Genomic DNA, 16593 nt, shown 5'->3' on the forward strand with positions numbered 1-16593 from the left:
GGGAGTCATGAGAACTGTCGCTTCAGTATCTTCAGTTCTTCGTTTGATTATCTGTCCTGGTGAAATATCACATATGCATCGTAACGCAAAGATGACATCGTGACAAAAGAAGAGCCGCAGGTGCTGTCCAGTAAGAGGCGATTCTCACGGCTTCCGTGCAGCGCCCAAAGATTACTGACTTAGTTGAGGGACCAGGTCCCGCAAATCAATTTTCATCAATTCTAGCTAAAGATTTAAAGAAAATAATAAGAAATCAATATTGTAAATAAAGAAAAAGAACCCAAATGACACTAGTGATCAACTCAAGCCCCCTTAGATGGTACGTTGGTGGTCTTCAGAAACCTGAATACTGACTGGCTGAAGCGTTCAGGTGACTGATAAACGGGACGTAATCCAACTAGAGGTGATGAGATTCTGTTCTAATGTTTTGACCATTGCAGCAAATCATAGACGCTCGTGTCTGAAGAACGAGACCTCATCACTTCCAGTCCCTGTGGAGACCACCAGGGTGGAGGCACTAAAATGACAGGTAACAGAACCGATAAGTAAAAGGTAATTTGCCATTTTTAGAGAATTCCCGGTCATTTTACATTAAAGGAAATTTATGGGGTAACAAATGTATGTAGCATTAATTTATGTAGGTACCCGTATAATAAAAAAAAAGGGATGTCATTTTCATATAAGCGATTCCTTGGTATCTGTGGGAATCCTAGAGGTTGGACCCCTACTGAACAGTGAGAATTAAGAGGATGGAGCTTCATGCAGTGCTGAACTGGTGCTACATCAAAAGACTTTCCCGACACAGCGTCACGGTAGCCAAGGCTGTGCAGGGGAACTGCAGCACAGCCCCCAGGGCATCCGATGTGCCATCAACACAGTAATGAGGCATCCTCATTGTTAACATCAGTAAGAGTTCTAGAAGGTGGATTCCCGAGAACTAGAGATGAGCGAATATCTTCGGTTCCCCACTTATTCGACAAGCGATTGCCGAATAAGCTGCAGATGGAACCCGGATACATGGATCGCACCGACTGCACCGCTGATTGGCACAGCAGCTGTATGTGTCGCGGCTGTGTCACTGTCACAGCATATGCATGGACAGCCTGTGTGTTGGGCTCTCGATGCATATGCTGTAACATTGACATGGCTGTGACACATACAGTTACGGTGCCGATCAGCCGGTGAGATCCATGTATCAGGGTTCCCTCTGCAGCTTATTCAGCAATTGCTATTGCTTGTCGAATAAGCGGGGAACCGAAGATATTCGCTCAACTCTACAGAATAACAAGAGATGGGACATTTGAGAGATACAAAATGGGAACTGCTTTTTAACACAACGTTTTGGAGTAGGCACCAAGTATTGTTACAGCTTCCTGTGCAAGTATTTATATGCTGCTGATCTAGGCCAGGAAGACAGCAGGGTCCAGGGTCCTGCTGACGTGGATCATACCTCCAGAATAGACAATGCCATGCTGTAATGGTCCTGTGTAAGTGCCAATCTTCAGCTTGCCAGTGTTCTGCGGATGAAAAGCAGATTTCAACATCTCAAGCCACTTTCTTTAAGACATAACCCACAGAAAGGAGGCGAAGTATAAAGATGCTCTTATCGGATGGGCAAGGATGATGGTTTCAAAAGTCCATCATGGACACAAAACACAGATACAGATGTGGCAAGTGCCACAAATAGGAAAAGGATGCTACCCTGTAAACACAGCAGGCCGCGACCGGGCAGCACAATTATCGCAGCACCGTATGTTGGCAGTGTAGTTTGTTTATTGCTACATCTGTGCGCCTCAATTTACCAAAACATCTAATAATTCTGCAGGGTTTGACTGGGGGCCTGATCCTAAGTCAAAATAAATCATGTGCACGATCACCATTACACCCTAAATTTTGGGGTTAATGCTATGTGTGCAGGTCATATACTATTCACAAATTCATTACATGTGAAAAGTTAATGTATGAATGTTTTTCATAGTATTAAGTGATGGGCACCAAATCCACCTCTTATGGAGTGGGCTCTGTGGACCTTCACAGTGGAAAAATGATAATTACTTACGGGTAATTTGATTTTCCAGATCCATGACAGCACCGGTACATGAGAGATGGTCCCGCCCCCAAGAACAGGAAACCTGCATAGGAGATAAAAGATGGGGGCGGCACCTCTCTCCTCAGTTTGTTTACAGAGAATGTAAGGTAACCGCTAAGTTAGTTTTAGGCATATAAAAAATTATATTTAACTCTAAGACTATTTATCTATTGTTATGTTAAGTGGTTATTACCCCATCTTTCATTTGTGTATATATTTTTTTTTTTTTTATTAAGAGATTTTTTTTTTTTTTGTGAATCACACACCATCACCAAGATAGGGCGGGAACTAGAGCGGTGCTGTCATGGATCTGGAAAATCAAATTACCCGTAAGTAATTATCATTTTTTCCCTTCCCCATGACAGCACCGGTACATGAGAGGAAGAAATAGAAAGAACCTCTAGGGTGGGACAACAGCAGATAGTACTTTCCTACCAAAGGCAAGATCTGATAGCCCCAGATTCAATCTATAATGGCGGAAGAAAGTAGAGGGTGAAGACCATACTGCTGCATTACAGATTTGCTCTATCGATGCATTTGCCCTCTCTGCCCAAGATGTGGAAATAGCCCTCGTAGAGTGGGCCGTAACACCAGGTGGAGGGACCTGTCCCGAAGAGGAATAGGAAAGTGATATGGCCATACGGAGCCAACGTGCAATAGTTGATTTTGTGGCCTTTTTTCCCCTGTTTGCCCCCTGAAAGGAGACAAAAAGGGCTGTAGACTGTCGCCATGGTTTTGTCACTTCTATATATTGAAGAAGGCAACGTCTGACGTCCAAGCAATGGAAGGTTTCTTCTCCCTGGGATTTTGGGTTGGCACAGAATGAAGGCAAGATTATCTCCTGGTCCCTGTGAAATTTCGAGTTGACCTTAGGTAAGAAGGCTGGATCAGATTTTATAATTACCCTATCCTCCAGAATTTCAGTATACGGAGGGTCAATAGATATAGCCTGAAGCTCACTAATGCGTCTGGCTGAGGTAAGGGCAATCAGGAGAACTGTTTTTAGAGTTAGCGCTTTTTCCGATATGGAGGAAAGAGGCTCGAAGGGAGAGGAGGTCAAGGCGTTTAAAACTAAATTTAAATCCCAGGGAGCGACCTTTGGACGAGGTTTGAATGGTCTGGCTGTAAAGGAGGCCCGAATGAACCTACACACCCAGGGGTGATCAGCCAATTTTTGGTCAAACAAGGCGCTAAGCGCCGAGACTTGCACTTTTAGAGTGCTGGTAGATAATCCCCTCTCCAGACCCTTTTGGAGAAACTCTAGGATTTCAGATATAGGGACCTTCTGAACGGTATCAGTTATCCCTCGGCCTGAGAATTCTAAAAATTTTCCCCATACCTTTTGGTATTTATCAGTTGTGACTTTTTTCCTACTGGACAGTAGAGTAGTAATTAATGGATCCGAGAACCCCTTTGCTAGCAGAAGTCCCCTCTCAAGTTCCAAGCAGTGAGGTGTAGGCTGTGAACCTGAGGATGTGTCACCGGACCTTGGTGTAGAAGGTCTGGGACCTCTGGAAGTATCCACGGGTCCGAGATGGACATACGTCTGAGCCAAGTGAACCAAGCTCTCTTTGGCCAGAAGGGTGCGATTAAGATTATGCGTGATTTCTCTTCTCGGATCTTCTTCAGGACTGTAGGGATCAATGGGATCGGGGGAAACGCATAGGCTAGTTGGAATTTCCATTGGTGTAGTAACGCATCTACTCCTTCCGGGTTCTCTTTCGGGTTTAGAGAGTAGAACCTTTTTACTTTTCGATTCTGCCTTGTGGAAAAAAGATCCACTTGAGGAAGCCCCCAGACTGCACAGATTTCTCCAAATATTCTTTGATTTAGCGACCACTCGCCCTGGTGCAGGACGTGACGACTCAGAAAATCTGCGACAAAGTTTTCCGACCCCTTTAAGTGTGTACTTGTGAGGGACAAAAGGTGGTTTTCGGCCCAAAGAAATAGTCTTCCTGCTTCTTCCATAAGGGAACTTGATCTGGTTCCTCCCTGTCGATTTATATACGACACCGTTGTGCTGTTGTCGGACAATACTACTAAATGTTTCCCTTTGAGATCTTCTTCTGATTGAAGAATTGCCTGCCTTACTGCTGTCAATTCCCTCAGGTTTGAGGAGGCTGATTGCATCTGTGGATTCCATAGACCCTGTAGGATCCGATCTGATAGGTGTGCTCCCCAACCTAATGGGCTCGCATCTGTGGTCAGTATCACCGGATTCTGGATTGACCATGGGACCCCTTTTTTTAGATTCCCGGAATCTAGCCACCAGTTTAGAGAGTCCCGGACATGTTGTGACAATACGATTTTCCGGTTTAGATTGTAGGGTATTCTTGTTTGTTCTGACAGGATCTCCCACTGTAGGTCCCTTGAATGAAGTTGTGCCCATTGGACCGCCGGAATTGTTGCAGTAAGCATGCCTAGGAGGGACATGGCTTCCCTCACCGAGACGTATTGGGCCACCTGTATTTGTGTTATTCTTTGTTTTATGACCTCGATTTTCCTGTCTGGAAGGATACAGATCTGTTTGATTGAGTTTAATTGGATCCCCAGGAACTCCTGTATCTGGGCCGGAATCAATCTTGATTTTTTTAAGTTTATTATCCAACCTAGTTTGGTTAGTAGCTCTCGTACTGTCGTAACTGCTTTTATACACTCTTCTTGATTGTCTGCTATCAAGAGGAAATCGTCTAAATATGGCACTAGCAGAATGTTTTCTCTCCTTACGAAGGATGCTACTTCCGAAATTATTTTTGTAAAAATACGAGGAGCTACCGATACCCCAAAGGGGAGACATTGGTATTGTAGATGGGTGTAGACCTGCCCCAGCTGCACAACCAACCTCAGGAATTGTTGATGCTCTCTGCTGATTGGCACATGATAATAGGCATCGGTAAGGTCTATCACTGCCATATAACATCCTGGATAGAGCAGTTTTACCGCCGTTCTCAGAGTCTCCATTTTGAATTTTTCTACTCGGATGAATTTGTTTAATTCTTTTAGATTGAAAATAGTTCTTAAAGATCCATCCGGTTTTGGAGTGAGGAAAAGGGTGCTGTAAAATCCCCTTCCTATTTCCTGTGAAGGTACTCTTACCAGGACTTTTTTGTCTAGAAGAAGACGAACTTCTTTCTCGAGAATTAACTGGTTCTTTTTGGCCACACGAGTAACTTTTATTCGGTGGGGAGGAAGGGAGATGAAATTTAACCGTAGACCGTCTGATAACAAGTTGATTATCCATTGGGACGGCTGTAAGGTTACCCACTGATGGACAAAAAACTGTAACCTTCCTCCCACCTGGAATATGGCGTCATTGTTTAGGATCTGGTTTTGGGTCTCCCCCGTGTGGTTCTATCCGTTGGGCGGCCTCGGCCCCTACCTGATCCTCGAAAGGACCGACGATTGTCATACCAACGTCGTCTAAAGAAGGGAGGTGGAGGGAAGTGTTTTTTCTTGTCCGCTGCTTTTTCTAAAATTTCGTCTAAAGCGCTGCCGAATAAATATTGGCCCTCACAGGGGACTGCACAGAGCTTCACTTTGGATTGGAAATCAGCATTCCAGTTCTTTAACCATAACGCCCTTCTTCCCGAATTTGAAAGGGCACTAGCTCTGGCAGCAAACCGCACAGAATCAATGGCAGCGTCCGCCAGGAATCCCGCTGCATTTTGAAGTGGAGGGATGACTTCTAGAAGTCTGTCTCTTGGACATTTGTTTTTTATTTGGTCACTAAGTTCCTCCAGCCATTTAACCATGGCACGGGCAGTACAAGTAGCCGCTACTCCAGGTTTAAACGCCCAAGTTGAGGCCTCCCAAGTTGATTTTAGAAAGGCATCCGCCTTTTTATCTAGGGGGTCTTTTAGGGCCCCCATGTCCTCGAAGGGAAGTGCTATGCCCCTGGAGGTACTTGCGATAGCCGCGTCCAACTTAGGCGCCTTTTCCCATTTCTCGCAAATTTCCTCACTAAAGGGATATTTACGTTTTAAAGCCTGGGGAACTGAAATCTTTTTATTCGGTTTTTTCCATTCTTTTTTAATGAGATTTAGAATGTTATCATGAAACGGGAAAACTTTTCGTTTCTTATCCTCCAAATTGCTAAACATAGAGTCCTGAACTGTTTGCTTCTCTTTTGGCGTCTCAACCCCCAGGGTGGACCTGACCAGTTTTAGCAACTTCCCCACATCTTCTGATAACACATAAGGCCGGCCACACTCTTCATCTGAAGAGTCCAGGTCCGAACCCTCGTCGGGCGGAAGCTCACCCAGTTCACCCTCGGATTCTACGTCAGATGTCTGGGCAGACGTAGGGAATGGGTTTACGGAGCTCTGCAGTCCATGATGTTTTAACTGCTCCTTTACAGTGCTTTGTACTTCGCTTCTAACTATATCTTTTATATTCTGAAGCAAAGATGAAGACTCTTCAGACACCGTTTTTTCTATGCATGAGCGGCACATACGCTTTTCATACGTTTTGGGGAGGCTTCTATCACAGAGTGCACATACTTTATGCTTTTGTTTAGAGGTGACTTTTTTTCCCTGCATATATACAAAAAACACAGTGTCACTGACATGTTTTTTGCCTTACAAAGGCACTCACCCACCGGACCCTCAGTACCACGACAGGCTGTGGGATTTCAGCTGGGATCGTCGATTCCTTTAGATCTGCCATCCTGCAGGAGACTGTACCCAGCGCCTGCTTGCCGCCTTGCAGTTTTAAATATGGCGGGCAGGAAGCAGTGTGTGCGCCTCTGAACTTCCTCCCCCCCGGGGAGTGTCAGCACACCGCTTCTTCAGCGTGTAGCGTCACTTCCGGTTCAATCCCGGAAGTTCCCCCATTCAGTCGGCGCCAGCGTCGTGATGGGAACGCTCACTTTTTTCCCTCGGCCCAGCCTCCGGCCAGGAGCGGACGCCGGGGAGTCCGCAGTGGGAAGGACGCACCTGCAGCTCCAGGTATGGAGGCGACGCGCACACGCCGCCACCGCTGCTCCCACCGCGGACCTCGGTCAGAGACCGGCCAAGCACGGGAGACCTCTCCCCATGCAGCACCGCAGGTTCCCCGCAAGAACAGGAAACCAAACTGAGGAGAGAGGTGCCGCCCCCATCTTTTATCTCCTATGCAGGTTTTCTGTTCTTGGGGGCGGGACCATCTCTCATGTACCGGTGCTGTCATGGGGAAGGGAAAATACTGATGCAATTTAAGTACCACAATGCTGTGGATTTAAGACAATTTACATTTTGCATTGGCAATGGGAGAAATCCTTATGCAGCCGGTGGCTGGGATACCAAGAAAACGCAGGATTTTATGCAAACAAATGCACTGTAGAAAATCCATGGTGAGTATGTTCTGCGGGCATGTACCCTTAGTGGTGGGATTATCCAGTGGGCTGGATAGCTGCTGCTTTTCTAGGAAACACTTTCCAACCCTCCTAAGAGCTACTGACGAGACATTACAAATTACTCAGCTCTCTACTCTTCTTTTGGGTGGCAGATGCTCAATTGTGATGGTTGATTTACAGAGATAAGCATATCTGGTGTAAGGGTACCGTCACACAGTACCATTTTAATCGCTACGACGGCACGATCCGTGACGTCGCAGCGATCGTATGATTATCGCTCCAGCGTCGTAGACTGCGGTCACACGTTGCAATCACGGCGCTGGAGCGATGCCGAAGTCCCCGGTAACCAGGGTAAACATCGGGTAACTAAGCGCAGGGCCGCGCTTAGTAACCCGATGTTTACCCTGGTTACCAGCGTAAACGTAAAAAAAACAAACAGTACATACTTACATTCCGGTGTCTGTCCCCGGCGTTCTGCTTCTCTCCACTGTGTAAGCGCCATAGCCGGAAAGCACAGCGGTGACGTCAGACGTCACCGCTGTGCTCGCTTTCCGGCCGGCAGGCGCTCACAGTGCAGAGAAGCTGAGACGCCGGGGACAGACACCGGAATGTAAGTATGTACTGTTTGTTTTTTTTACGTTTACGCTGGTAACCACGGTAAACATCGGGTTACTAAGCGCGGCCCTGCGCTTAGTTACCCGATGTTTACCCTGGTTACAAGCGAACACATCGCTGGATCGCTGTCACACACAACGATCCAGCGATGTCAGCGGGTGATCAAGCGACGAAAGAAAGTTCCATACGATCTGCTACGACGTACGATTCTCAGCAGGATCCCTGATCGCTGCTGCGTGTCAGACACTGCGATATCGTAACGATATCGCTAGAACGTCACGAATCGTACCGTCGTAGCGATCAAAATGGCACTGTGTGACGGTACCCTTAGTAACAGGAAGCACAAAGAATAAAAACGAAAAGAGAAGCACTTACCGTATCTACTTGTCTCAGTACGGTTCCTTCCCCAAAAAATAAAGGCTTTCTTGCATCTACTAAAATTAAGTCAAAGTATGACTGCCAAAGCCGATGTTGGCTCCCGGGCTGCGTGAGAGGAAGCCAGAGACATAAATCATTATTAGTTACTTTCAGTATGAGCAAAAATCATCTTGCTGAATTTACCCTGTAAGAAAAATCACATTCAGCACGAAGCAGACAGACACTCCTAACCATGAACTTCTATGTGCTACGCCTGTCATGGCTGCATTACAGAAATACGGTCCTGTACAGAAATAGAACCATTATCCACAGTATTTCATGCTATAAATACTCTAATAAAGCCACATCTGTAATGGTCCATGTGAATCCTATTCTGAACTGACAGCTCAGCTCTTTTATTGGCTCCCATAGACTTCAGTGGAGAACGTAGGCACCTCTGCATTGGTTTTATTGGAGAATGCAACAGCTGACGGCCACATCAAACGTGCATATGGGGGCGGTGAGACCCTGTAGTCTGTTGGCACCCGCACTACATAGTGTTATGGTTATGCCAATAATAAAAGTGTTAAAGTTGGGGACAACCATTTATTGTAAAATAAAAAAATATTAATTTAGCTATAAAATGTTGAGTAGCTTAATTATTAAGGAAAGAAAAAAAAAAAATCATAGTGTGAATGCCCATCCTTCCCACGAATAGTTAAAACAATGGTCTATGCAGCCTCTAGGGGGCGCTAACTGCATATGCATTAAACAGCCAGTGCGGCACTAGATCAGATCTATGGCCAGGATACACGAGCCGCCCGCTATTCACAGAAAAAGTCAAACAAAGGATCATAATGTACAACAGATCTGGTGTACGACACGCACACCTAGAGAATACACTAGGACTGCACAGTGATCACTTACCTTAGGTCCATGTTGGAAGTCAAACAAATAGGTCATAATTTTCTAGGGAAAAATAAAAGGGATATATTACTATATAGATTAATATTATAGGAGGCTCCTGCTATGCATGTATTACATCAATCCCCTTGAGCTCACTGTGACCAAAAAGTTTTTTTGGTAAAAAGTTTTGTCAGGATCCAGTAACAATTTCTGTGATTGGCCGACATACCTACATTTACAATCCGTGCAATGAGGCTTACATGCATAGATAAGAAATAACACCAGTAAATGGAAAAATGCAAGCCAGTAAAATCATAAATTAATTCTTATTTAATATATACACACAGAGAATATTAAACATCTAGTGAAAATGAGACTCCACCAGTAAAAGTCGAAACGGGAGACACCTGCAAAGCAGGTACTAATCCATAGCAGGGATCTTGCCATCATATATGTAAGTCACAAGCTAGTATATCTAGATGTAACACAAAACTAATAAAGAGAAATATAGCCAAATGTAACAGGAACTAAGGCAATCAATAGTGTTATATCCAAGTAAGCCTACATAGGAGTATAAAAAGTGGAATCAAACTTAACAAGGAATGATAAATATCCACATATCTCCAAGACTGATGCAAGGGGGTCCCAACACACCCGACGCGCGTTTTGCAATCCCTGCGGTCAGATAGCCGCGAGAAATGCAGCGGCAGGGACGGACGGATTTTTTTAGCACTCGGTTAGCACCCAATCATGCTCAGATAACACCTTATCCGAGCACATTAGTTCATCACTAATTAAGACGTGTCCTGATACCCCAATATACACCATTTGGACAAAAGTAAGTGTTTCGCACTGTTTTCATGTCCTCTCTATGACCTCTCGCGGGGCAAAAGAAGATTTCTAGCTCCCATCATTGCAATATAACTAAAGCCATTATCAATCGTTTGCTTTATCCTGGCCCTTTAATACGCCGCATTCATCTCTAACAGCGAGGAGCGCTCTCCCTTCCCGGTACCCTGGCAACGTAAAGTGATGAGAATGTTTAATTAGCACTTACGTGGGTATATTTATAGTCACTGTTTGTAACCAGAAAAACCTTTCCCACTTCATTCATGCGGCTCAGGAGGAGAGGCAGCTTAGGCTGGAAACAGAAGAGAAGAAATGGTAAAGACTAATAATAATCAAGTAAAAGAAAAAAACTAAAAATATGTAAAATAATAATCTATTACCTTTATTTTTTCAAGCTAAATTCAACAACAAAAAAAACAGGGGAAATGAAATCAGGTGACCTTGTCTTCCATGTCACAGCCTCATTCCGTGTCTTTCCTTTCACCAAGAATTGCCTATTTTTAAGGCCAAGGGAAAATATGCACTTACATCTTTCACAACATACTTTGGTAAATTCTCCACCGTCTTCTCCTTAAGTGATCCCTGGGAAAGCAAGACGTATAAATCAAGTCTCCTGCCAGCCGGACAGTCACTGCAAATGATTAATGTCTGTATTTCAAAATTTCAGAGCTGATCAACAAATGCAGAATTAAGCAACCCATCATACAAATGAGATTACTGCCCGCTGATTCTGGAGAGGCCATCTCATGTGTATGGGGGCTTCTTGGGGAAGAGAAAGATCAGGCAGTTCGATTTCAACATGCCCCATCCTTCTGTTCTCAGGTTAGATAAGCAGATGAAGGTGAATGGCAGCAGCTTACTCTGTTTCCTCCATTGATGACATGTGCATGCTCGGCCAAGATGGGAGTGTGCATTTGTCAGAGGGTAGATGCTCGTTTGCCCGACAGCTAATGTGTACAGCCAGATTCAAAATAAAATCTGCTAGGAAAATAATATATAGCTGGGTGCTAGTCCATCATATGCTCTATCAGGGACTATGAGGATACTTAAAGTTTCTGGGGGTGGTGTCTTGACAGCAAGAATAATGCTGCATCATTTTTGCCCCCAAAAGTGACGGAAAACTTGACGAAGGGATTGTAAATGCTAACATGATCATAACCCAAAATTAAGAAAATCAACTGTACATCATCTGCCAAAAATGTGTTTGCCTACAAATCCAAACTGTGTCACTGGGTAGAAACACAACCCATTGCAAATATAATACCAAGCTGTCAACTGATTCATCAATTTCCAAGAGTAACTACTGAGGAACCGCACAAAGTATCGCTCTAAGAACAGATGTTGCTCAGTTATTGCCATCTCATGGGGAATACAAGTAATTGCAGACACAAAGCAGATAACAGTGGGCGGATGGGGTCACAGATCAGGCTCTACCTGGTAATGAACCCAGTCCACGGCATCTCGGACATCCTGGAACATGCTGCGGAACGACATGAAGAGATCTCCATCCTTAAAGCCCTTTTCACAACTGCGGTATGAAAAATGGACAAGATAATATTGTGAGTATATACAATGCTCGTAAAAAGTTAGGGATATTTGACTTTCAGGAAAAAAATTATGGAAAATGTTAAAAGGTCATGCTACAGTGATATTTATCACGACAGTCGGACATTAAGCAGAAGCAGAAATGGTGATTCCCTCATCTCAAACAATTTATTGAAACAAAAGTTGATGACATTGGTGGGTATACCCCAACAAAAAATGTCAAGTGTCTCAATAACTTGTTCTGTGGCCTTGAGCATCAATTACAGCTTGACAACGACGTCTCGTGCGGTTCACAAGTCCAGTAATTGTCTGCTGGAACATGGCGTCCCACTGTTCTTAGGCACAGCTCTCAGGTCATTGAGGTTGTGGGGTACAGAGTTACGAGCCTCTACATGGCCACTCAGCTGATCCCATAGATGTTATATGGGATTCAGGCCAGGAGAAAGTGCAGGCCACGCCATTTGAGGTACCCTAGTCTCCAGCAACCGTTCCCTAATGATGTGACCTCTATGAGCTGGATCATTGTCGTCCATGAAGATGAAATTAGGCCTGTGCAGAGGCACAATGACTGGATTAATGAGGTTATTCAAGTAGTAGGGGCTTGTCACTGTACCATTCACAAAGCGTAGGGCAGTTCTGTACTGGCTAGATACACCTGCACACACCAACACCACCACCAAAGGCTCGTCTGGTGACCACAGTGACTGATACATAGTGCTCTCCTTGATATCTCCAACATTGTTGGCGGCCATCATTTCTGCTTAGTGTGAATAGACTTTCATCAGTAAACAGCACTGAGGCCCACTGGTGTCTTGTCTGGCGTAAATGCTACCTGACCCATGCAACACGATGGTGGTGTGGTCAGATACCCTTGCAGGTCATCTAGCTCTCAGACCACGCTGATGTGAACGGTTTTGTATGGTCTGACGTGACACTTAAATGCCTCTCTTAAATGTGACTGGAGCTGTGTAGAATTATTATCAGATTCCAAAAGAAACTGGTCACAATGAAGCGATCATCAGTGAGGGACGTGGCCAAGAGATGTCCACTTCTCTGGCTTTCTGTGACCCTTGACGTTTCTCTGTTACAACCTGCTGATGACTCCGCGACACTAAGCTCAGTCCCAAGGAAAAAGAAGACTCGGAATAGAGCTATGCTGGTTCAAAAAGGCAAATAACACTGAAATATCATATAAAAGGAGGACTTACCTCGTGTACCGGTCACAGTTTGTGAAGAAGTCAACCAGACAAGCGAGCAGGTAGGTTTCTGGGTGGAAGAATTATACTAGAGTTACTTTTCACATAGCAATGCAGGAAAACATTATTGTATGTGCCCAAGTGAAAAGTGACGTCACTTAAAATAATTCCTTCACGTATTTTGTTAAAGTGTTACAGGATAAGCCATAAATCATCTTTACAAACCTCACGAAGAAATGGAGTTAAATACTTTGTAAAAACATCCTTGAGCGCCCCCTGATTCGGTCGCTGTTTTCTGCTTTGCACTGCGTCACTCTATTGCAGAAATATTCAGATTTGTTTCTTCTGGAGTGTAGTATGTGAAATCTCTGCCTGGAGATCAACTGGGCTTTTCTTCAGTCCTCTCTGTGGGGGTGCACTTTCACACCGCCTCAAAGATGCTGCTAATCACAGCTGTGTGCTGTTCTAGCAAACTCTGCAGGACTGGATTTTCCTTTTCTTTTTCAAAAGAAAATATGGTGCATACAAAAGAAAAATTTACATGGTCGACATGACCCAGTCGATGCGTTTCGACTGCACTCGGCAGTCTTACTCATGAAAAAGAAAAAGAAAAAGGAAAATCCAGTCCTGTTGAGCCAGACTCCAATTTTTTTTATTTTCCTTGATGTGAGACCAGGGCGAGGCCGGTGTCTGAGCCCCAGGTTGATGAGTATAGATCAACTGGGTGAGCTGGAATCAAGTTTCTAGAATTGTGATTGGCAACGTTTTGGAGGGAGGGATTAAAGTGCAGGCTCCCCTGGAGATGACTCTGAAGAAACGTCAAACTGATCTACAAGCAGAGATTTCACATATTGTGCTCCAGAAGAAACAAATCTGATTATTTTTACAATAAAACAATTTTTTTTTTTTTGAGAAAGTGACAGGCCTTCTTCAAGATTCAGAGTCCTAATTGTGGAGGAGTAGACTAAGCTGCTGACAGCTTCCCTGAGCTAATCAGTGTTGTGAGAAATGTTCTCACCTAAATCTGGCTGAGAGCAGTGTACAGTCATAAGTCCTCCCAAATGTCCTTTTCAGTTGGATGCCAGGTACAGCAAATAGCCATCCAAACAATGTTTTGGGGACCCACAGATATGCTCATCTCAGTAGATGATACCAGAAAGTATAGACATATCCTAGCATTATGCTTAGTGGGCTCACGACCTCAGAGACCCTCACCAGCCCTAAAATGAATTACCACTGCTGCCTCTGAATAGAGGAACTCCCAGCACTGTGCTCAGCAGGTGGCCGGGGCGCTGTGGTTTCGGACGACCCTTGCTTCCATAACACAGTGAAGGAGGTGCTGTATCTGGGTCAGACGCTCTCCATTATATAACTGCTTTCACAGACGCTGACACAGATTTCACAACAAAGACCTTGTTACATCTATACTGAAAAACAAAAAATCCAAATTCTCAAATTTATCAGTCCTTCAAGAGGATCCTGGATATTGAACAGAACAAACTATTCCCAATTCTTCAGCTATTCCTGCCCCTTACATGATCCCAAATCATTCTGCAAGTCACCGTTTTTGTTTTTTTACTTTTTAAGCCACCCCAGCAGCTTTACTAACATTTGGACACGTCATTAGTAGCTTATGGCATCAGTGAAAGTCCCATTTGTTTTTGGCTTGAGGACCAACTAGAGGTGTAAAAGACCCCTAACATATGGTTATTGATGCCGCGGAGCACAGAACAGTGATCTCCTCGACTCCTTTCTTTCTGTTACGGTGATACAAGCCATCAGATGTACCTGGCAGATTAAACAAGGTGTTGAGGATGTAGAACCGATCCGTGTCATCTCTCTGGATGAATTTATTTGGGTACTGCTCCCTTGTTTCGGGCCTGTTGGAGAAGAAGCCAGAAGTTAGTTTTCATACATGGAATGCATCGCCTTTATTATTTTTTTATTATTTTGTTTCTTTAATCCAGATAGAGAAATGTTTTGTTTCTTTAAAAAGCTTTTACTTTCTCATTGCAGATTTCTTTATTCTATTATCTTTACATGATTCTTTGGCCTGCCACCTTGCCTGAGCTGCTCCATTTTGAGTCTTGCTTTACATGAAGCGCTGCAAACCATTGCATTGCGTTTTATCAACTTCTATGGGAGAGTTTCCTACACATGCTCTGTGATCTGTGCAGAGGTCACTGTGCAGAGAGGAGACGATGATGAGCTGTAGCTGTTAGTTATTGTTAAAGCGAATCGGTCACCATGGTTTTTGCTACCCCATCTGAGAGCAGCAGTAAGAGCAGAGACCCTGATTCCAGCGATGTATCACTTACTATCTTGATTGCTGCAGTTCTGATAAAATCACTGTCTTGCAGATTTAGCAGTGCTCTGAATACAGAGCTCTGTATAACCCCACCCACACCACTGATTGGCAGCTATCTGCCTATGCACAGTGTACACAGAAAGCTGCCAATCAGTGGTGGTTGCGGGGATACACAGAGATTATGGATATGGAGGACTGCATGGCAGCAGGGTTATTCATCCTCCAATGAATCTGCTGCTAATAAAGCAGTGATTTTATCAAAACTACAGCAAGTAGCCTGGTAAGCGACATCACTAGAATCAGTGTCTCTGACTATTCATAACGCTGCTGTCGACTGAACAGCAAAAACCTGGTGACAAATCTCCCTGTGTTACCTATATGCAGACGATACATTTCAGGGTAATGCCGTCTTTAATGATAATGACATGACAGCTGAGAAGCGACCCCTACAGAACACGAAGTGTCAGACTAATATGAGGCTTCACGGCCAGAGAGAAAACTGCAAGATTTTAGGATTTTTTCATAAATAAAAATTATATATTTGCTTAAAGAAAGATAAAAAGGTGTTGTAGGCACATGAACTTAAAGACCCCAAAATGTGCTTTAAATGAGATATTCAGTATTACAGGAGACTCAGCCCCTATGACAACCATACTAATACAGCTCTCGTGAGGTATGAGCACACACGCCGGCAGCATGCAGACAGCGCAAGGACATCTATAGAAGAGTGCTGTGAACACGCTCAACGTCCTGAGCAAAATGCCAGCCACTGTGCAGGGAGGGGGAGGAGGCGAGCTGTGTCCGTCACCAACGGCGGATACTATGTTCTCTGCCTCCTACAGCAACTGGACCCCACAACCCTCAATTATAAAGTGATTTCTACTGCTTGTTGGGAGAGATCAGTGAAAAAAAAAATGTATTTTTTTAATGATTTTGTTTCTCCGAATATAGATAATGGCAGAGAAAATGAAAGGGGATTTCTGAGCTCAATCTAAATTTCCACAGCCACTTTATGTGCCTGTATATATCAGGCACACTGTCAGGATTCGCCATTGGGAGGAAAATCAACACCAAATAAATCTTGCATAATCGTGATTTTCTGAGGATGGCCACATTCTTCTGCGATCGTCAATGATGGAGATCATATATTTCAGACAAATGTTCAGAATCTCCTCAAGCATGGCTGCCTCTGACATTACAGTGCCGCTCAGAAGCAGACTTTTGTATAAACATTTAGGTGAAGAACAGCTTTGATTCCCTATCTAAAATGAGACGAGTCTAATCGGATTTCCCTGGATAATGAAACTGTGGTGACATACTTTATTAAATAAATCAAAAACCGAAATACAATTATTGATTTTCAAGTATGGGTCCAGAGCCAAAGAGTCTGGCACAG

General features: G+C 44.2%; 1 protein-coding gene across 3 annotated transcripts in view; it reads right to left on the minus strand.

Moving 5' to 3' along the window:
• NT5C2 (5'-nucleotidase, cytosolic II) overlaps positions 1-16593 on the minus strand; it is a 116546-nt gene that overhangs the window by 14148 nt on the left and 85805 nt on the right. For all 3 annotated transcript variants that reach the window (XM_077258670.1, XM_077258671.1, XM_077258669.1), the window contains exons 6-13: positions 14678-14769; positions 12902-12959; positions 11583-11676; positions 10677-10730; positions 10357-10440; positions 9321-9362; positions 8412-8519; positions 1451-1517 (exon numbers count right to left, since the gene is read on the minus strand). In XM_077258670.1, coding sequence (XP_077114785.1) covers positions 1451-1517; positions 8412-8519; positions 9321-9362; positions 10357-10440; positions 10677-10730; positions 11583-11676; positions 12902-12959; positions 14678-14769 — 599 coding nt within the window. The remainder of the gene's footprint in view (positions 1-1450; positions 1518-8411; positions 8520-9320; positions 9363-10356; positions 10441-10676; positions 10731-11582; positions 11677-12901; positions 12960-14677; positions 14770-16593) is intronic.

Source organism: Ranitomeya variabilis, chromosome 4, assembly GCF_051348905.1.
Source record: "Ranitomeya variabilis isolate aRanVar5 chromosome 4, aRanVar5.hap1, whole genome shotgun sequence".
Lineage (NCBI taxonomy): Eukaryota > Metazoa > Chordata > Amphibia > Anura > Dendrobatidae > Ranitomeya > Ranitomeya variabilis.